We start from the raw sequence: 23,681 nt of genomic DNA on the forward strand, positions 1-23,681 counted from the left end.
ACCCAACAGTTTCCCTTACCTTTGCTTGCTAATTTACTATCACTAGTTATGCTATCAAACACAGAGGTGCAAGTTGATAAATAAATTTCATGGTTTTTGGGAGATTTTATGCAGCTAATAATGGCTGATGTATATAAAATGTTTCCCAAAAGGATAAAAAACCCTGAGCACTAAGTTGTTGGCAGGATGCCTTTTCAGTTGTTCTTTGATGTGTACCTGTAATTTCCGTTCTGCCCAAACTCACTGAATCCTCCTTCTATATTAAATATATAAAACAGGAAAAAAAGTTACCTTATAAATGGAGCATGACTCTCATAAAACATTTATGGGAACACTTTACACAAATCACACTGAACCTGAAACAATGAAATGACCTATAATAAAACAGAAGTCATGCTTGATGGTGAGCAAAAGAGGTGTGGTTATCGTTGTCCCATTTATGAACACGTATTTACACATTTCCCCAGAATCCCCTAGTTAAGCATCAATGGCTATAAGTCTCCACACGCCTGCAAGGCGGCCTTAATTGGCAAAGTCTCCTTAAGGAGAACTCTTACTCCCTGACAGAAGTAATATAAACAGAGGAGTTAAAAATCCTAGAGGATCAGCAATGGAGAAGAGCAAAGAACTACTCAAACAATTGATTATTGAGATAAAGTTACCTAAAAAAAAAGTTTTCCAGGGGTTTGGAAAGGGGTTAAACTGGATAAACTGCAAAGAACTTTACAAATTAGAACTTTCCAAGATACAAATCTAAAGCCCCAAGTTCATAGGGTTCCTATATGAAAAGCAGTTTCACATCACGTACAGGCAGTCCCCGGGTTACGTACAAGATCGGTTCTGTAGGTTTGTTCTTAAGTTGAGTTTGTATGTAAGTCGGAACTGTATATTTTATAATTATAACCTGAGACAGAATTTTTTTGGTCTCAATGAGACAATTTGGTTTTAAAAATGTTGGGTTGTCATTAGAACCAGGATTAACAATAAAGTTTAATTGCAGACAACTTTGGTAACTGTTAACCCCTTAGGGACCCTGGGTTTTTTCGCTCAATTCTCGCTCTCCACCTTCAAAAATTTTGCAAAATGAGCCGACGTTTTTATTGCTGCCATTTTGAGGACTGTGCGACATTTTGATCCCCTTTCATTACATTTTTTATGTCATGTAAAAAAGTGCTACGATGACTTTGGGGGGAGTGATGATCAAAGGAAACATGGTGGTGCTCATGCGCCAGCATGCTTTCAGTGCCGCACCCGCCTTTGCCGGCAGCAAAGAAAAGGTTAGCATCCGCGGTCGGTGCAAGCGATGGGTCTTTGCTGCGATATGCAGCAAAGCCCATCTCTGTATGAAGAGGGTTCAGCCCGTGAGCCCTCTTCATACACCCTTCACTGCTCTGTGGTGGATATATCCGTCACAGAGCGTGAAGGGGTTAAAGCTGTTGGTTGTAGCCTAAAGCTTAAGTACAGTAAATTACTTACATACAGAGGTCCGTTTGTAACTAGGGGTCGTCTGTAAGTCAGGTGTTCTTAAGTAGGGGACCGCCTGTATTCTGAGCTTCAGGACCATTTAATCTAATGTTGTTTTACAAACAAACGATGGTCCATTGTTGTTGCATCCGCTCGCATTATCAGTGTCCGATCACATGCTGATGACTGTAGAAAAGACTCCCTGAGCCATGGGCATAAAAAGCCCCTGCACGGTCAATCAGAACATGCAAAGGCCCATAAAGTGCCACGTGAATGAGCCCATAGAAATGAATTTCTCTGTGCGACAGCCATAGAATCAATACATGGCACACAATTGAAAACGTAGAGGGCTTAATAATAATAATAATAATACTTTATATAGCGCACACAGATTACGCAGTGCTGCACAGAGCTTCCCAAATCAGTCCCTGGCTTAGAATTAGATTTCCATATTCCTTTACAGATCGTGTGGTGCATACCCATTACATGGTAAAATAATAGCCTGATGAAAGGACAGGAAAGAACTTAATATCAATGAACCCGTGTGATTTACCTAGGAAAACAAATACTGAAAACTCTGATAAATGTATTAACTTGAAATAAACGGCTATAAAAACAAGGTAAATTTTGTAGGAAAAAAAAAATGCGGATGGTAATAATGAGGGAATCATAAAGATAGACACTACATCTGCGATGCTGGGTATGACAAAACTGCTAAAATATCTCATATATATATATATATATTCAAAGAAAACTATTATACCACAATAGCCCCGCTAACTAACAAACCTCACAGGAGTAATTGTCTTTAGATGCGAATAACAAGCCTTGTTTCAGAGAAAAACACGGCCACCCTATCAGTTGTGGGATCGCTGTGAAGTGCGAGCGGTCCCCCGGGCCGGACTTTATTAGAGCCCAGTTATAAATACAATGGAGGGAGACAGAGATGCTCTTCCCACTGATAAGTCTCAGGAAATGAATCTCTCCCTGAGCGCTGCCCCTTATCTTCTAAACGCCAGGAATTAATACCTTACTAATAAAAAATGTGATATTAAGTAAGCAAAAGGGAAAAAGAAAGGTTGATAGCATCAAAGCTCTGAATCAGTTAAAGGCCCGGTGAGCGGGAGGTCTTATTACCTTATATTTTATCCCTGTGCTCTACACATTTTAATAACACCCGTCATCGCGGCTGATCAGCAGGGGCACGGCGCGGGCAAGTTTTCACCAAACGGGAACAAAAGCATGAAAGTTTGGAGGTTTATCATTGACTAGAATCAAATTATGACATTTTTGTGTCCTGCATATATTCACTAGAAGGATCTGTTTAGCACATTATTTGTAAATCTATACGTAAAAAGCACAAAAATCCAAAAAATTAAATGCATGTGTAAAAAATTTCCCAGTGTGTCATGGCAGAGGAAGCCGCTGTGTGGAGTAAATCAGGTTTTCATGTAGCTTACGATTTCATTAGAAAAAAAGAGATGTAATCCTAGAATATTTTTTGGCTATTTAACAAAGTTTCCCACTGGTCACAAGAACGGAGCCCTGGAAATCCTGAGAACGGGGTGGAGTGCCAGGACGACCATGTGTCCTGACACTTCATTAAATAGTATGGAAGTGTCAGAAATTGCAGAGCACAGCGCTCAGTAGCTGCTTCATTCAAGTAGTGAAAACGGGACCCCAGTTTTCCAGATTGCTGGGGTTTGTTCTCGTAATCAGTGGGAGTCCTTGCTATCAGTTTGTTCCACTATCCTCCAATTGTGATCCGTGTCATATGACAGAGCCTCAGGTCTTCACTAGTCTGGACCGTCCCTTTATCTGTGTATATATAGGACATCTGTGTATATATGTGAAACAACAAAGAAATGTTTGCCTTGAAATATTTAAATCTATCACTATCTTAAATGAAATCTACTACCATAATCCATCATGATAAAGATAGATAAAAACTTACTCCTAGATCCAGGCACCATTACTCTAACTACTGCTAATTAGCTTATATTTGTTATCCATGGCCTCCGCCCTTCTAAAATCAACTTTTGAAATTATGGTAATGAGTGAGAAGGGCTTTGGGGGCATACAAATTCACAAGCTGAATGACACTGTGTGCTGAAACTGAGACAGTGTAACAGCCTTTGAAGATACAGCACGGAGGGCTCTGTTAACATCCCACGGAGCCCTTCTGACCCATTTTAACAGTTGATTTTAGATGTATGGAGATGATGGACAACAAATAGAGGATTACCACAGTCACGGTGCCTGAATCTATAAGTGTCCTAGATTTATAATGATGGATTTCCTTAATATTCCACTACAGACATATAAACCTATATGTACAGATGGGAAATATTGTGTCAATCTTTTTACATGGTGCCTTGGTGCTAAAAATAGCAAATTGTACACCATGTATGTAATTACATGAAATCACAGCAGCCTCCATGGAAGATGGAGAGGAGTAGAAGTCCATGAAGGCTGCTGTGACTTCATGTCAGATACATACATAGGATACAGTTTGCTATTACTAAGAGGGTAAGGGACCTGAGATGATGTCACTCTGGTCACATGACATGAACCGTGACCAGTAAGGGGGCATAAGGCATGGGGAGGATAAGATGGGAGGGGTCAACCAAGCAGGACATGCCCCCTCTAATGCCAGGCAATACAAGATAAAAGGTGATTTATGTGGATGTAAGCGAAACAATTTTTAGCTAAAAGAAGGGGGTCAGGTAGTTAATAGAGCTCTATGGGAACCTGTCACTGGCTGTATATCTGCAAATGTGGTGACAGGTTACCTTTAAGGATTGTCGAAGATGCGATTGATGTGATGCTGCCCTTACCACAAAAATGCAGCTAGGAGAAGTGTGAATGGAGCTTTTATTACTTCAGATAATCAGATGTGATGGGAATGTCCTTAAGGTTATCCTGCAATCTGCCAAAGGATAAGTATTTGGTCTTAATTACTGTCAGCTTTTCTTTCTGTGAATGAACTGGAATTTGACCTCATCCATTATTATAACACATTACATAAGACTGGAATTCGAACTTTTGATTTCTGATCTATTTGAGATACTGCCCCAATTTACTGTTGACCCGTTGCTTTCATGACTGGAAATAATTCCTTAGCAAGATATGAATATTAGCACTACAGGTCACCTGTTAAGACGTGCTGACACATCTAGGAAGGGGGAGGGGATAGTGAGTAAAATATACCTTATTTATAAAGGGATAACTGCAAAAACCAGCATTGATTGGGGGCAGCAATTTTATTTAAAGTAGGGCACTGGACGTCCACTGGAAATCCCCAAATTGTCTGGCAGCGGGTCACATGACCTATGGCTGGACAGGCAGAGGAGGAAGGTACCCACCCTGGTAAACCTTCTTACTCATGCACAAATCCTTTAAGGGGTTAATCACGGATGTTAAAGGGGTTGTTCACTTTCAGCAAATAATTGATATGGTTTGTGTAAGGAACTATACAATTTTTCAATATACTTTCTGTATCAATTCCTCACTGTTTTCGAGATCTCTGCTTGCTTTCCTGCTATGGAAAGCTTTTATGTTACTTCCAGTGGATACAAAATCGGACCATGGTCACACAGGTGCACGGCTCATTAGTATAGCAGAGAGTAATCAGAGCCGTGTGATATAACAAGCAGCGCACCTGTGTGACCATGGACATCTGTCCACTGGAGGTAAACATAGAAGCTTTCTGTAGAAGGACAGCAAGCAGAGATCTTACAAAACAGTGAGTAATTGATACAGAAAGTATATTGGAAAATTCTATGGCTTTTCATTATACAAACCATATCAATTATTTGCTGAAAGTGGACAACCCCTTTAATTTAATAACACCCATTATAAGCCTTACCAAAAAAATAATTCAATAGTTTTCCTTTGTTAGGTAGGCTTTTACCATTCATCTTGTTTTTGCTTATGTCTTGTAATATCCATAATAGTACAGTATGCTGGTGACGAATAACAGTACCACAGTCCTCAGTCACAGAAAATCCATGTGACCTCCTAATTAATCATACTAATAGAAGTGATTGCCTGGCACTAGTTCTGACCACTACCTATCTCTGACATGAAGTGTCAGACTCTGCTAATCAGTGACCAAACTCTGCTAATCCAATCGAAAATGTCTCCAACTCCGGTGAGGGTTAAGGGCAACATAAATGCTAACAAGTGGGACCGTCCATTATCACCAGCACAAGAAACCCCCCAACAATCAATGGATTTGAACTCCTTTCTGGCCATGAGGGTGGGTTGGAGTATTACACTTTCAGATGTAACTGGGGAGAGACTGGAACACCACATATAAGTCGCCGGTCACTTAAAAGAATCTTCCTCATGTGTACAGTGACCTAAACACACTAATGGAAACACCGAATCCCAATCAGCCAGTGGGGGACATTTACATAAAGTGTCGGTGTCTGCATTGACTTTGTTGCCGACCTGCTCTCGTAAAGAAGACACACATTAAATATTGTGGAGCTGTGCAGATAAATTTCTGGCTTCGAGACTATTTTCTGTCCCTGGGACCAAAATCTGTCCCGAGAACCAGAAATGTGTCCAACAGTCAGAGAACAGGCAACAGTGCAATAGCACTGATTTGTGTCCCTGCTAGACACAATGGGGGACATTTACTATGGCGTTTCCGCCAGTTTTGTGGCGCTCTCACCACATGTTCTGCTCTCCTACCTATTTATTAGCTGTCGGGGACAGAAAAAATTACTTTTTCCGTCTGCTCCGACTCTTCTCCGAAAAGGGGCGTGGCTTTGGCGGAGTGGAAACTCAGACACAATTAATATGTGTCGCAGCCATTTTTGGGCGCTGTAAACTGGCGGAAAGTAGACCAAAAGAAAACTGATCTAGCAGGGACTGTTGGACACATTTCTGGTGCTCGGGACAGATTTTGGTCCCAGGGACAGAAAATGGTCTCAGCACCAGAAATGTCTCTGCACAGCTCTACAATATTAAATGTGTATCTTCTTTCTGAGAGCAGGTCGGTAACAAAGCCAATGCAGACACCGACACTTTAAGTAAATGTCCCCCAATTTCTTTTGGTCTACTTTACGCCAGTTTACAGCGTCCAAAAATGGCTGTGACACATATTAATTGTGTCCGAGTTTCCACTCCGCCAAAGCCACGCCCCTTTTCAGAGAAGAGTCGGAGCAGGCGGAAAAAAGTCATTTTTTCTGTCCCCGACAGCTAATAAATTGGTAGGAGAGCAGAACATGCGGTGAAAGCGCCACAAAACTGGTGGAAACACCATAGTAAATGTCCCCCAGTACGTGTTCCTGAGAATCCACTGATCTACGTAAAAGGCTGGGACTATGCAACAATTACCAATGATTACAGCGGTAACATTAAGTTTCTTAGCAATCTGTGCTAGAAGGAACGTCACACGCTGGGCTTTCTCTTGCTACAAACATCACACTTGGCTTCGTAGTCTTTAGAAAGTTCCCTGCTCTGGAAGAAACTCAACTAATGAATCACCTTTGTTATGACAAAGCAGTATCCTTCATAGCTCAGGGGCTTTAAAAATGGCCTATTCCTCTGCCCTCATAACCCTCTTTACTTTAGGGAAGAACAAATGGTTCTGAAAATGACAGATTACAGAGTTTCCTTATACTGGCAAAGAATCAGCAAATAAACCTTCACCTCCCGAATCAGGAACACATTTATGTACGTGCTGCAAACAATCTGCAGCTGAAACTGTCTGGTCCTGCGTACACGGCCCCAAACAAGTCAATTAAAAGCTAAAAACTGTAGTAAAACACCAGCATCTAAACATACAGGACCCAGAGGGAAAATCTTACCATTTTCAAAATTTGGATGAAACTCAATTTTTCATTAATTTCAGTTGGAGGCAAAGATTAGCGCATATTTTAACAAGTAGAATCACCACATAAGCCACCTCAAATTTCTGAACCCGGATAAGCCTCATAGTATATGGAAAATCCATGAGCGGAGCTGAGACTTATGCCAGCTTAGCTTTATGCTGCACATGCAGGGAAACATTTAGGATGAAGGCACACGTGGCGTTTTGTGCACATTTTTGGCCCATTTTTAAGCAGTCTGTTAAAAAACGCGTGCATTTTTGAAAAATTAGTGCATTTTTGAAAACGCATCTGTTTTTGACAGGTTCGACCAATTATCTTAATTCAAACTGTTCAAAAACGGATGCGTTTTCAAAAAACTGACTTTTTGACGGACTGCTTAAAAAAGTGCCAAAAACGCGTTCAAAACGCTACGTGTGTTATCACCCTGAGGCTGCGTTCATACAAGACATTTACTTTGCGTTTTGAAATGCAATGAAACACCCGAGGAGAGGAGATTTGCCCAATAAGATTGCTGTTAACATTTGCATTTACAAAACGCAATGGGTTAGCATTGTGTTAACACACAATTCTTAACAGTAATGTAATCAGGCAAATCCTCTCTCCTCAGATGTAATATTGTGTTTCAAAATGCAATGTAAATACCACGTGTTAATGAAGCCTTACGGATCATATTTTTAAGAAGGACAATCAAAAAACGCTGGGGGAACGTGGTCATAGAGACTTTGCCAAGGACAATGGTATTATACTGTATATACTCAAGTATGAGCCAACCCGAGTAAACATTTTCATGTGGCATTTGAATTTACAAACCCCAGGGGACAGGGCTTGTTCTTGGCATCTGCATTTACAGTAAAACACTTACAACTGGCAGGGCGGAACAGAAAGAGCTGTGGCTCAGTTCCCAAGTCGGAGGGACAAGAGATCTGCACAGCCGCCCGCTGTACACCGCAAGTGGAGCAACGAGACCCACGTGAACACCACATAGAAGGAACACACGGAGGATCGCATTCACCCATTTCATCTTTGTCCGATTGAAGGTACTGTTCATACTGGACATGTCTATGCATTTGTTCATGTATTTCATCTCTAAATGACGTAGATGCAGAGGAAAAATCTATAGACTTTTCTGACCATACGGAACATTGGACCCCCATTCCTTTTCTCTCCTCTCTGCGCCGTCATTGTTTTTGGCAACTGGTTGATTTCCTTTTTCCAATAATTGTTAAGTTTTACTTATTGCCTCTTACCCCTGAGGAAGTCACCAGTCAGGTGACGATACACGTGGGGTCTGCTCCACATCCCTCCCCGTCTGACTTGGCCTGCCTGCTGCATTGGCACGCACCGCCGTTCGGATAGTTATTGTTGATGCACTGCCCCACTTAGTGGCATTGCATTCCTTTACAGGCAGCCTTGTTCTGATTACCAGGTTTCATCACATCCAGCATCATTCTGCCATTTATTTTTCATTGTCTAATTTTTCCCTACATTGTCATTTGCAGTCTGGACACCTGGTGTCATCATGTACATCCATTTATACATTCCTTAATATTGTCTGTACGTGGGAGGGACTACAGGGCTCATTCGCCCTTGGCAGCCAGATACACTTTTTGGTGTGTATCTTTTTGAGTGTTTTTATTCTTCTTTGTCCTGTTTATATGTGTGGTTGTTATTTACAATTAATAAATTTTGTAATTTATGGTTAGTCCTTTGTACGTATCCCATCTTGTTCTTTAGTGTTGTCATATGTTGCATTTAGGGATACGTGGACATCATTCTTTAACAAACTTTTCCAGTAGTGCCCGCTCACATTATAGTATATACAAGTTTTACTTATTGTTATTATGTGGGCAGCATGCTTGACTCAGCTTTCCCAAGGTCCTGAATGTTATTGTTTTTTCAGCAAAACCACTCAACTCAGGGATCAACCAAAATATGATCCTGCATCAGTGTAGCTACAGCAGTCTCAAGCTATGTGTGGTGCATAATGCATCAAATCAAATGGCAGGTTTCCTTTAAATTTATTGTATTAATTGATGTATTTGCCCTTCCCTATCACAGCGAAGCTGCGGTCACACGTTGTGTTTTGGTTGAATTTTGAAATGCATTACAACAGCTGAGGAGAGGAGATTTGCCTCATTATATTAAAACATTATCATTTGTGCTTACAAAACGCATTGTAAATATGTTAACACATGTGTTAACAAAACACACACGTTCACACATTATGCAACGCATTTATAAAAACGCACATGTTAACAGTAATTAGGCAAATCACCTCTCCTCAGCTGTTGCAATGCGTTTCAAAATGCAACATGTGACCGCAGCCTAAAGCACAATCCAGACTGCTGACTATTCGTTACTCTCACCTCTTCATCAGAATCATCGGCAAAAGCTGAATGTTTGGGAACACAAGTATTTTTCTGTTGCAGTTTCTTGGGAAGAATGAGTCCATACCTGTGGAATACAAGATCCAGATGTAAATATTTAGTAATAACTCTATACCTCAACATAAATAAAGTCCATTTCACAATCAGCATCTCATAACGTCTTACAAGATATTTTCTTGGAAACCTCCAAATGCTGAGTTAGTACTTCTGGGGCTACGTGCTACTGTCTTGAAGTGCAGCCAGACAATATACTATGCAGTCTAATCTCACCTGGAAGTAAATTTTAGCCTAGTTGCAGATGAGTGTTTAACACGTATTTGCCCTCATTTTTCAGACCATTCTCCTGGCCAAATGCAGGTCTGCTGGTCACAATCCATGATGACAAGCGTATGGGGTGGGGTTCAGGAGGCTTGTGTTCAGAGTAGGATATTCATTCATTATATGGCAGTCAACACGTGCTTATAATATTCTCATTTGAAAAGCTTGCATGGATTTTCGACTTTTGGAAAGCTTTTTAAAGGCTGGAGTGGCCGTTTTAGGAAAGGTCATCATTAACAGCTTGATAAGGGACCAGAACACCCCCTCCCCCCAATATTCAACATTACTCTGACAACTTGGGGTTTTTAACGGGGTTGTCCAGAAAAACCTGGCCACTTTCTTCTGAAAACAGTTCCTCTCCTGACCACGGGTAATGTGTGGTAAGTAAGCTCCATGCGATACCAACCCAAAGGGCGATGCCACACATGGCCTTTTGGGTCCGTTTTTAAGCATGCATTTTCAGTCCATTTCAAAAACGCATGCGTTTTTAAAACGTATCCATTATTTACCATTTACCATGTGTTTGGCTGCTTTGAGCCTGTTTATCTATTAAGATAAACAGGTTCAAAGCAGCCAAAAGCATGTTAAAGGACACCTGTCATCAGGTCTCTGTCACTAGTCCTATCACCTCTACCTGTTGGAGCAGCTCACAAGGATCCCATCACAGCCTTTATCTAGTCAATTCATATTATTAATAATTGCAAAAATCATCTTTTCTTTAATATGTAAATGAGGCTGGTCACATGGTGAGAGGCAGTGATGCCCCCCCCCTGTTATCCCCCCCTCTCCGCCCCTGCTCATGTCTGTGTGTAATGTCTAGTAAAGCATTGCTAGTGTGTGTGCTGCATCTGCTGACAGGCTGCATCCTCCGAATATACAGGTGAGAGACACAGACATCAGCTACACATGAATCTGACATGTTCTGCTGTAACATGGCTGCCTGGAGCTGTTGTATCTCTCCTATACACACACACACACATGCACACACAGGCTGCAGGGGGCGCCAGCACCAGGAAGCACATCATTATACAGCCTCACACCATTATACAGGCTGTCTGTCATGCACTGGGGGTGTGGCTGTGCCGCCCACTAATGAATAAGCTGGACAGCTTGAATATGCCAATGACTCATTGGACATTTTACAGGTCATTTGCATACAGCTTTAGGACCTCATTGCTTAGGTTTACAGGCATGTAGAGGGACAATGAAGGGTTAGAGGCAATGCTCTCTAATGGCAGTTTATGAAAATATATTTAGTCTAGGGGGTTATTTTGCCCGACAGGTTCTCTTTAAACTGTTAAAAAAACACATGCGTTTAAAAACAGGCTAAAAACGCATGCTTAAAAACAGACCAAAAACGCCATGTGTGGCATCACCATAACCATGGTCAGGTGTGGCGCTGCTATTAGAGGAAAGTAGCCCTGTTTTACAACCCCTTTAACCAATATATGACCACTATGAAGGGTCTTTGTCGGGTTACTGTGGCTCACTACTATCAACTTGAATGCTAGCAGAGCTTTCATACTTTCTACAGTTCTGACCGGATGTACTGCATAGTTCTGGTACCGGAGATAGCCGAGAACAGTTGACAAAGCCTCTGCAACTTTCATACATTAAGTGAACAAAAACCATATACGAAAGGTTCCTCTGATATATCTAATGTTTCCATTTTTACATTAGTATTTACATGATAACTTTAGTCACTGTGATACAGTCTTGGTTTACTATGGGAGATGTGAATGTGTAGACTATTGCTGCCCCCTGCAGGACACTGGTAGCTAAAACTTTCTAAAACGAAATCAATTCCTATCAAGTAAGAGATAAAGTTATGTGTACAGCTCAAAATATTCACCTTAAGTGTCCTGTCACACGTACCCCTAGCGTTGCGTTTAAAAATGCAGCACTAGCGTTCGGGAGCAGGCCTCGGCCCGATCGCATATGCGTTTCTATGGAAATGTATGCAATTGGTAACCAGATTCTGGCTACGTATCACTACTTTAGTGCTATGCAGTGAAGAAAGGAAACGGCAGAAGCGGTAATAAACCACTTCTGTCTCTAACAGCTAGATACTCGGTCCGGCTGCCACAATCAACACAGCATCAGTGTAAGAGAAACTGTAAACTTGTGCCCTACAACAGCTTTTTTCAGTGGTCATTGGCATCTTTGCCTTTTTGTTTTTGGTTGATCCCACTCGGATTTATTTATTTATTGATATTGCATGGCTATTGTCAATTTAAAGAAAAAAAAAACACAATTCAACCACCACTGCGAGTGCCTCCTTTCTGGAGACAGGATATCTCTGATTCTTTGGCCCTAGAAACACAAAACACCCGGTTATTAAAGGGTGTGATTCTCCTTTACAAAATTACAATATATACTCGAGTATAAGCCTAGTTTTTCAGCACAAAAAAAATGTGCTGAAAACCCAAACTCTGCTTATACTCGAGTAAAAAAAAAAATATAGGTTTTACCAGGTTTTTGTGGTAAAATTAGGGGCCTCGACTTATACTCGAGTATATACGGTATATACGGAAATGTGTTTGTAGGTGCCACGGTTCAGAAGATATGACAGTTTGAAATGTGCCCCCTTATTGCAAAAAAGTTGCAAAATATCAAAAAATTGCACGAGAAAAGTGCTGTTGGTGAACTTTTGCAAACTGAAAAACACTAAACCACACCCATAGAATGGTAAAGAAAATGAAAAAAAATGCATGAAGCATAAGATGGTAAAAAAAAAGTTGCAAAATTATCATCAGTTTACAAAAAATAAAAATTACAATAAAAGGCAACACACTCCAAAAAGTCACACAGTAACAATAATGCATTAGGCCTGGTGTATTGTGTTTTAAGCCTTGTTTAACCTCAAACGCACTAAAACAACAAAATAAACTCAGCTGTTCCTGCGGGTCACCAAGGCTTTTCCATGTGCACTCAGCTCATTATTGGTTGGATGTTTCTGCATTTTAATGTAAAGGGAACCTGTCATCACTATTCTCCACAATTGTACCTTATAGATCTCTGTAAGTGTGGCATAATGTTATGTGTTTATACTTAAATTTTATGGATTTATGTGTTTTAACATGTTCCCTTAAAAATTAATCAAAAACACAAATCATGAACATTCACGGTACCATTGAGTTATGCAGTTTGTTGAAAGGTTAAGGGCATTTTTATTATAACTTTCATTTATTATATCAGATTAAATGACGGTAAGGCCCCTTCCACACTTGCGCTTTTCACGTGCGTGTTCTGCGCGTGCTTTTGACGCACAGAATTGCATTGCACTCTGACCCATTGTAATCAATGGGCTTTTTCACACGTGAAAAACGCACCATACAAGTCTATGGAGATGCATCAAAAACACATTGGGGGACATTTACTATGGCGTTTCCGCCAGTTTTGTGGCGCTCTCACCACATGTTCTGCTCTCAGACCTATTTATTAGATGTCGGGGACAGAAAAAATGACTTTTTCCGTCTGCTCCGACTCTTCTCCGAAAAGGGGCGTGGCTTTGGCGGAGTGGAAACTCAGACAGAATTAATATGTGGCATAGCCATTTTTGGGCGCTGTACTCTGGCGGAAAGTAGACCAAAAGAAAACTGGTCTAGCAGGGACTGTTGGACACATTTTTGGTGCTCGGGACAGATTTTGGTCCCAGGGACAGAAAATGGTCTCGGCGCCAGAAACGTCTCTGCACAGCTCTACAATATTAAATGTGTGTCTTCTTTCCGAGAGCAGGTCGGTAACACAGCCAATGCAGACACCGACACTTTAAGTAAATGTCCCCCATTGCACTCTGAGACACTTGCAAGTGCAATGCGTTTTTCACGCATCAATTGCCATCGAAAAGATAGAGCTCAGTCCTGAGACACTGAACAAACTCTGACTGAAAACTGATTGCACTCCAATGAAAAATGTTAGTTTTTCACTGACCAAACCCTGATCGCACCCTGATCAAACTCTGACGTGATCTGCAACGCAAGTGTGGAAGGGGCCTAAAATGTTTATATATACTTTGTTAAGATTTTTTAGGATCTCCTTCTGATTAATAATGTTAAAGGAAAACTATCATTAGCCTTCAGGCAAAATAGACTAAAAATAAGCACCCAGTCTCCTCTTCAACTTGATCCCGGCGGTGTTCTTCTTTAATGTTGACAGGCCGGGATCACCCAGAATAAAGATTTATAATTAGCAGCTCGGAGTGCGGGGACAAGATGTCCGGCTCTTCAAGCTGCTTACTATGCACGCCCCCACACCTCCCCTGACATCACCTCCCTCAACTCCAACACCTGGTCCATCTAACAGTGCTGAGTTAAATGTAGCTAAGAAGTTCTTACTGCTCCCAGGTCTACACTAATAAAAATAATAATAATTCTTTATTTATATAGCGCCTACAGATTATGCAGCGCTGCACAAAGCATGACAAATTGGTCCCTGTTCCCATGGGGCTCACAATCTAAACAACGTAACAGTATGTTTTGGAGTGTGGATGGAAACAGGAGGACCCAGAGGAAACCCAAGCAAAAGCAGAGAGAACGAGCCGCCGGTGTTTCGCGTTAAATTAACGCAAAACACCGGCGGCTCGTTCCCGATCGCAGGCGTTTCCATAGAAACGCCGATGCGATCGGGCCGAGGCCCGCCCCGGTGGGCGCGACTTTGTCTGCGTTTGCGTTTGCAAGCGCAGACAAAGCGCCCTGTGTGGCGCCGACCTAAATTGTGTCACATGGAAGCAGCGCAGCTGCAACAAAAAAAGGGTTGTGTGTGTGCCACAGTCACAATGCACCCACTACTTTAATACCTTAGTAAGTGAGCACCCAGAGAATAAGCTGCAGTGTTGTGCAGGGAGGAAAAGAGGATCCAGGAAAGGAGAGAATTTTTTTGTTTGCTCTTAGATGTCAACAAGTTTTGCTTATCCGAATGCAGTATTTGGTTTCTGGGTTGATATTTTTTGCTGTGCTGTGGTTTGTAGGATTTCTGGGGTGGCATTTTGTGTTGTACTGTGGTTGTTGGTACATCTGGGATGCTGGTTACTGGTGAGGGCCCTTAAAGTTGAGCAGTATGATAATGTGTGTTGTTCACCCCTGCACTAAATCCTTAGATCTGGAATAGAACAGACTTTTAACAGAAACTTCATAATTTATTATATATTTGAGGACCATTTTATCACGACTTCAAAATAACCCGAAATAACAATATGAAACACATTTCAAGCGGATGAATTCTGCCCCCAAATGTTTGTGTTGAGTAAGCAGCTATAAAGCAAGTATTTAATAGCTCCCAATGCACCTAAAATGTGTGTTTTAAATACTAATACAAGGACATTGAAACTACAAGTCCCAGCATGCCCTGACAGCTGTAGCAGGACAATATTTGGATGAACAAGCTGCAGACACCAGCTCTAGGCGTCCATATGTTCCACAGAGACCTGAGTGACCAGGCTATAATGAAATCCAGTCAGATACAGGTATCAGTACACCACGTATTCAGGGATTTGGAATACAACCTCCCCTCACACTCCTGGTCGTCATTATAACCCATAACAAATCTTCCCTGCTTTTACTTACTGTTTCCCGGGAGCCGCCATCTTGCCTGCAGACTGACTCTGAGCGACGTCCACAGCTGCACATTCGACACTTGACTCCGTTTCTATTATGCAAAGGGCCACGGTACAAGCGTTATAATGTTTTACATAAACTTAACAACAAATAGATACTAAATCTGTATCATCCAGAGAGAAAGAAAAGCGAATGTAAACGAAAAGCAGCGTTACGAATCTATATTAAGGAACAGCAAGATACCGGAAGTCGCGCAAGTGTCTTTTGATAGAGAATTACTTTAGTCGTTCGCAGATTCGATTGTAATTGCTAATGAAACAGTGAAGGTTGAGATTGTACCCAACACAACCATAAATAAATGTTATTTAGATTAAATTATAGGCAACATATAAAATGACATATAAGATTGCACAGTGTGCTTATTTTACAGCATATAACGTATGACCGCCTCCTTTTTTCTTTGCAATGAAATTCACAAATTCAAGGACTCACTTAAAGAAGTTGCTGCAAGTAGAATTGTTAAACCCTTACCTCACTGTAAAAGCCATGAAAGACTCTCAAGTCCTGGCACATGCCATGGAATTGTGAGTCCCTCCCCTTTAGGGTTACCACCACAGCTTGTGAGCAGGGCACAACGTGGGCCGTGCAGGATTGGACAGCGATGGTGCATTAACTATAGCCTGTACCGGTTCCTGACACAGGTTATAGTACAATTCTAGGCCAGGTTTGGCTTGGCAAGAACATTAACCCCTTAAGGACGCAGGGTTTTTCAGCTCATTTCTCTCTCTCCAACTTCAAAAATCCATAACTTTTTCATTTTTACGTGTACAGACCTGTGTGAGGGCTTATTTTGTGCGTAACAAATTTTAATATCCCGTAATGTTATTTATTTTAACATGCCGTGTACTGCGAAGCTGAAAAAAAATTCCGAATGTGGAAAAATTGAAAAAAAAACGCACGGTCACGTTCTTGTGGGCTGAGTTTTTACGACTTTCACTCTTCGCTCCAAATAACACGCCTACTTTAATCTTTGGTTCGGTGTGATCGCGGTGATACCAAATTTATATAGGTTTTATTGTGTTTTAATACATTTTCAAAAATTAAACAAATGTGTACAAAAAAGAAAAAAAATTTTTTGCCATCTTCTGACGCTAATAACTTTTTCATACTCTGGCGCACGGAGATGTGTGAGGGGTCATTTTTTCAACGTTTTCATTGCTACCATTTTGAGGTCTGTGTGAAATTTTGATCATTTTTTATTTCATTTTTTATGTTATGTAACAAGGTGTAAAAGTCGCATTTCGGACATTTGGGCGCCATTTCCCGCCTCGGAGGTCACCGCCACCCGTAACCGTTTTTATATTTTGATAGATCGGGCATTTTGTGACGCATATGTTTGTGATTTTTACTGTTTATTATGTTTTATATCCGTTCTAGGGAAAGGGGGGTGATTTGAACTTTTAATATTTTATTAATTTTTTTTATTTTTTAACCTTTTTTTTATTTTTTTTTCACTATTTTTTAGACCATCTAGGGTACATAGTCAGATCGCTCCTACCATATACTGCAATACTTCTGTATTGCAATATATGGCATTTTTGCAGCACATTCATTACAATGAGCCACTGGCTCATTGTAACGAAGCTGCAGATGCCAGATAGTCTCGGGTCAAACGAAGACCCGAGGCTACCATGGTAACCGATCGCCGCCCCCCCCCCCCGATGACTTTCGGGGGCGCGGCGATCGTAATAAAGATGGCGCCGCCCGCGCGCCGCCGGCGACTTTGACGGCGGCGTTGAAAGGGTTAATAGCCGCGATCGGTGCAAGCACCGACCGCGGTTATTAGCGGTGGGGGTTTGCTGCAATATGCAACAACCCCCACCTCTGTATGAAGAGGACTCAGCCCGTGAGCCCTCTTCATACACCCCTTATACCTCTGCGCCGTAGAGCTACGGCGCAGAGCGTTAAGGGGTTAATCCGGGGGTTGGAGCCTCTTAAAGGAAATCTACTACTAAACTTAGTAGAAATAAACTACAGATATTTACCTATAGTCCCTTTCTCCTCAATTCCTGTGTTGGTCTTCTTTAACCTTGACATGCCAGGATCGCTGTAAAAAAAAAAAAAGAGCAGCCCAGAGCACTGGGAGGTGATGTCCAGTGCTCCGGGCTGTTAATTATTTACGCCTCTCACATGACGCCACCTCACATGATGTGCGTCATGAATTCACACCTCCTGCGCAATAGATACCTCCCTCACTCAGCAGGGTGATGTGAGGTCATGCGAGAGGTGTGAAGAATTAGCAGCCCAGAGCTCTTTATATATCTAATTTTTTATAGCGATCCCAGAATGTTAAGGTTAAAGAAGACCAGCGCAGGAAATAGAGGAGAAAAGGACTATGGGTGAGTATCTGTAGTTTCATTTTACTTTGGTTTAATGGTATATTTACTTTACCATATGCAGCTCAACATGCAAACCTGCTGTAGGCTCCAGCAAGGGTGATGCCATATGTAGCGTTTTGAACGCGTTTTTGGACCGTTTTTAAGCAGTCCGTCAAAAAAACGCATGCCTTTTTTCAAAACGCATCCCGTTTTGACAGGTTTGACCAATAATCTTAATTCAAACTGGACAAAAACACATGCGGTTTCAAAAAACGCATACGTTTTTCAAAAACGCAAGAATTTTTTTATGCATGCGGTTTTTGACGGACTGCTTAGATACGCGTTCAAATTGCCACGTGTGGCATCACCCTAAGCTTGTTATCTCACCCAAGTGAGGAATTCACAGTAAGGGTGAAGACACACATGGCGTTTTTAGGCCGTTTTTAGTTAGTGCGTTTTCACATCGTTAAAAATGCATTCGTTAAAAAACGCATGCGTTTTTGGAAAACGCATGCGTTTTTGACAGGTTTGACCAATTATCTTAATTCAAACTGGTCAAAAACACATGCGTTTTCACATCGTTAAACTAAAAACGGCCTAAAAACGCCATGTGTCTCTTCACCCTAAGGCTAATTAAGACGAGAGTGTGCACAAATGGGCCGCAAACAGGGGAAAGTTTGCGTCTCGTTACGGCTGGGTGGGGATGGCGGGTGGTGAATGAGCGGACACACTGCATAAGAATAGGGTCTGCTCTGTATTTTACAGCGCGGCAGACGGCTCAGTCATGGTTCTTACTGCACCGTGACCGTACACAATAGACTGTGGGGGCTGTGAGCTAGCTGCAGTTTTTGTACAACAAGCCCAGTTAGGAACTGTAGGATTATAAAGATGGTCATCCAGCTTAGGTAGAATGTTGAGGAACAGCCATGAAGTGCAAATCGAGGCAGCCGCTGCACACAGCATGGAACTTCTGCTTTTTGATACTATCATGAATGGTCAGCGAATGGGCAGCCATCTAGCATGTCATCACTGTCTTTCTGGGAAGTAGTGTGAAAGAATATGGCAAGAGGGGACAGGGGGAGAGCGCTAATAGTGTTACACCTTTCTTAAGAGGATAGAGGTTTGGGTGAAAGATTGTGCTCACCGTATAAGGTTGTGCTAGGATAGGCACAACGCTATGAGATGTTAGAGGTTTAGATGGCAGATGATCTGGTGCTGCCTCCCGGTGGAGGATCTCTTGTGTGGTATAGCCGTATCACTCAGGAGTTTTTGGATAGTAGGGTTATATTTGTGATTCAACCAGATGGCGCACTCAGAGTGTATTATACAGTTTGGTTTATTAAGGATCTTAAAACACAACGCGTTTCGAGGTTACAGTACCCCTTTATCAAGTGTACAAAGACTGTAGGAGACAAGCAGTGACAAAAGGAGAGGGGGAGAAAGGAAGTAAAATTGTAGTTGGTACTTGTTTAGCAACAGAAGTGCAATAGTAGTATTGGTAATAATTCATTGTACCCAAAAGAATAAGTTAAAATATGAATAATTAAATATTAAATGTTAAAAAAATAATACAAATAACATGATATAGTTGATACAAGATAATATATGTGAGGAAATGCTTAATAGCTCTAAGAATATACAAAACATATAAAACAAGGGTTCGAATAGGGAATGAAGGAATAAAATAAATAAATGAATAATCAGTTGATACATGATCAGTTAATCAATTGGTTAAACTTTTCAGTCACCCCCATAGAACAGGTCCCCCCTGGGAACAACAGATAAAAACTCTGTCAGAGAGAGATGTATTGGATCTACAAGCTAAACTGCTTAGTACCTAACGGACTCAACGAATCCCTAGAGAGCACCAACTTTTAACAGAACCCCCATGTAACCAAGTTACTCTCCACATACCCCCTATGCATCTACTAACCACCGATGCATATACATTCTAGATTTATTGACATTTCCCATTATCCATATGGTTGAACCTTCCGTCTTTTATCACTTGCTTATCATCATATTTCCACCACCCTAACATTTGCCCATGTATTTTATACATTTGTACGCATTTACACCAGTACATTACCTCATCCACTTTCATCTTCCATATGTTGCAAACCTGCCCCCTAGTACTATCTTCCTCATACTCCAAGCCCGGATTAGCGCATTGAATAGCTTCTTCAATCCCTAACAATACCTGAACACTCGTCACGATCATCTTCCATCACCACTACGAGGTACCGCTCAGGACATGCGCATTGCCCCACAAACTTGTGTCGCATCCCTCATGGCTGACATCTTGTAGGTTTCTAGCGCTACTGCGCATGCGCCCGATAATTTATGGCGCGAGCCTCTCCCCACCACGAACAGTTAAATACCCTCTCACCACGCCATGTCCCTTAATGCTGTGGATGATACATACAACACCACTAGCACTGGTAAGCATATACAAGCATCCATCATTAGTAGCAGCATTATCAACTATTTATTTATAATTCATTACTATTATTTTTCTTAATGTTTTATATTGTGAATTTACCGTTTAACCAATTGATTAACTGATCATGTATCAACTGATTATTCATTTATTTATTTTATTCCTTCATTCCCTATTCGAACCCTTGTTTTATATGTTTTGTATATTCTTAGAGCTATTAAGCATTTCCTCACCTATATTATCTTGTATCAACTATATCATGTTATTTGTATTATTTTTTTAACATTTAATATTTAATTATTCATATTTTAACTTATTCTTTTGGGTACAATGAATTATTACCAATACTACTATTGCACTTCTGTTGCTAAACAAGTACCAACTACAATTTTACTTCCTTTCTCCCCCTCTCCTTTTGTCACTGCTTGTCTCCTACAGTCTTTGTACACTTGATAAAGGGGTACTGTAACCTCGAAACGCGTTGTGTTTTAAGATCCTTAATAAACCAAACTGTATAATACACTCTGAGTGCGCCATCTGGTTGAATCACAAATATAACCCTACTATCACTGTCTTTCTAGCACAGCATAGAATTTAAATATGAAAGGGTAATTCTGTGGTTGATTGGAAACATTTCAAATTGACCAGCAGGAGGCAAAATTTGCGGTCGTCTGGTGCTGCCATGCCCATCCTATCAAAGAGAAATTTTAGGGACCTGCATCCGAACTTCCTAACAACAGGGCCACAGCAGGTGAAGGAAGACAGCCAAGGTTGCAACACAATTAGGGCAAAGGTCTTGGAAACCAGACTACTACCTACTAACCCTGGCTGTAGGCAGAATGCAATGATACAATCGGGAGCGGGGTTTTTAAGAGAAAGGCTGGGATAAGTAAATTTTTATCAGTGATAGTGTTTTAATTTTTAGAAACAGGGCAAATCCTGATCAGGCAAAATCAGTAATAGACGCACAGCAACTGTGATACCAAAGTCAATATGTCTGCTGGGATAACAAAACTTACTATAGACTCTCCCTCATTCTAAAGAAGAATGCACCCCCAGTCTGACGTCATGGACCCAAAGACCTCAAACACAGAGCAGGACAGTCATCATAATAAATAAGGATAAACAACGAGCCTCTGTAAACTATACACTTTCCCGTATTTGCTTTTATACCGATTTGCTGATTAATTTGTTTATGTTTTAAGGTTTCAGGATTTCTGTGGAGTGAGTTTGTTTATAAAATACATTATTAGCAAGTCCCATTGGGACTGTGAGACGCAGAATACTGTATTTCAATGTTTCAATACAGTCCTGGTCCATTTGGGGATCGTTCTCATGCCTTCTCTTCTCCATTAGTCTCACAACCAATATGTCCCTTCTCCATTCTCATGTCATCCCTGTGGCATGTACTAAAATAAACATTTTATGTTCCGCACACTTCCATTGTCCCCTAATAGTGTTGTTCTTTTACTAACCGTACCACTGTCCCCTAAATAAGGCCATAAAAAGCCTCCCTGAACATAGAAGTATCACACAAATAAGTGTCACAAGTAAAATACTCCGACCGTTTATTGTATCCCCAAAACTTTATAATGTACCCACCAAATATGTACCCATCCTTTATATGGTCCCATATTTTACATTACACCCCTCCTTTGTAGTCTTCACACTTAATTATGCCACACCGCTAATTGTGCCACCCAACTGCATCGTGGCCTGACATATAATTATGCACCCCACATTTGTGCCTGTGACTCTCACACTTTAATGGGTATTCTCATGAATAGTATTTGTGTCATTTCCCAGGATATTTCATGAATACCTGATAGTGTCAAAAACCTACATTTGAGTCTAGGGGAGTGATGAAAATCTTCGAGCCCTGAATTTGTAAGTCAAACTGTATATTTTATAATTGTAGTTCCAGACAAAAAATATTTTTGCCCCAGTGACAGAGTTTAAAATTTTTTTGCTGCGATAGGACCAAGAATTATGAAAAAAACTTCATTTCAGACAGCTTACAGCTGATCACTGCAGCCTGGGACTATAGTAAAGCATCAAGAGAGCTTCACCAGAGCTCACAGTGGGCAGAGAAGTCCGTCTTTAACTGGGGGTCGTCTGTCAGGTGTCCTTAAGTAGGGGACCACTTGTGTGTACATATAATATGGCCCACAAAATGTCCCCATACTAGTGACGAACGGATCTGTTGAAATTTGGGTTTAGCCAAGTGCTTGCACTGATAGTGGGTGTTAACTGTTTAAATGCCACTGACAAAGTTGCTAGTGGCACCTGCATGCCAGTAAAATTTTAAGAGTTAACGCTCATGATCCGGCGGGGGTGGTGATTTAAATCTGGCCTCAAACTTCTTATAAAGTTTGGGGTTGGTTTCAGGGACCTGAACTGGCAAAGTTCAACACTATCCTAAACTTAATGTCCCCCCCCCCCTGTTGGGCACCCTTCCTAATTATGCCCACTGAAAAAAGCTCCCCACCTAATAATACCCACACAAAAAAATGCTTCTATACTGAATATTTACCTCTTTTGCTTCCTTATACTGCATCATTTTGGTGCGCAGGTCAAGGCGGAATAACATCACTAACTTGCGCCCCTCTGTTCCAGGCTCCTGTAGTCATCACCTCTTTCAGGACTCCCAGATACATAGTGCAGCATCCTGGGTTCTGTTTTGGTGCACAGAGTTGATGGGAGATAAGTACTTTTGACCTAGGGATACCCCATCTGTACATAAAGTATACAATATTTCTTCAGAGCCAGGATATACACGGCTATAATCTCAACCCATATACTGGTAAAAGTTTCCCATGTGGGGATATAAATTTCTTCATCACTACTTGCTCCATTATCTGGCAGTTTCCTAACCATTAAAGGGAAGATCCTGATAACAGATGTATATTAAGGACTTGTTCTATTTGTAGTCCTCAAATATGTGATGGTTCTCACCAAGATGTACAAGAAGGAAATATCTCCTCAAACAGGTTGTGTCATACAAAAACATTTGTTCCATATTCATGGGATATGATTTATGATTGCAGGAGGTCTCTCAGTGGAGATGTCACACAATGCACATGACTTCAGATGTTGCTTTGTACCTGTGGACCTTGTGGGTTTGCCCATCCCATAGTAGTCATTAATGTAGTGCAGGATAGAGCTATGTCCTGGTCTTCACTGGCTTCTATATGTCTCTACTGCTGGAACCCACACAATCACACATTTATCCTCTTTCCTCTGGACTCGACCTTTACGTTTTGGAAAAGACAAGACTGAGGAAGTTTATGCCT

The 23,681-nt window shown here is 41.2% G+C and overlaps 1 protein-coding gene across 1 annotated transcript in view; it reads right to left on the reverse strand.

The window, feature by feature from the left end:
- The window catches only part of NSRP1 (nuclear speckle splicing regulatory protein 1), a 35,231-nt gene extending 19,457 nt beyond the window's left edge, over nt 1-15,774 (reverse strand). The window contains exons 1-2 of the mRNA XM_072138345.1: nt 15,580-15,774; nt 9,677-9,764 (exon numbers count right to left, since the gene is read on the reverse strand). Of these exons, the coding sequence (XP_071994446.1) occupies nt 9,677-9,764; nt 15,580-15,599 (108 nt within the window). The 5' untranslated portion in view covers nt 15,600-15,774. The remainder of the gene's footprint in view (nt 1-9,676; nt 9,765-15,579) is intronic.
- Nucleotides 15,775-23,681: the final 7,907 nt, after the last annotated feature.

This window comes from Engystomops pustulosus, chromosome 2 (genome assembly GCF_040894005.1).
Source record: "Engystomops pustulosus chromosome 2, aEngPut4.maternal, whole genome shotgun sequence".
Taxonomy (NCBI): Eukaryota; Metazoa; Chordata; class Amphibia; order Anura; family Leptodactylidae; genus Engystomops; species Engystomops pustulosus.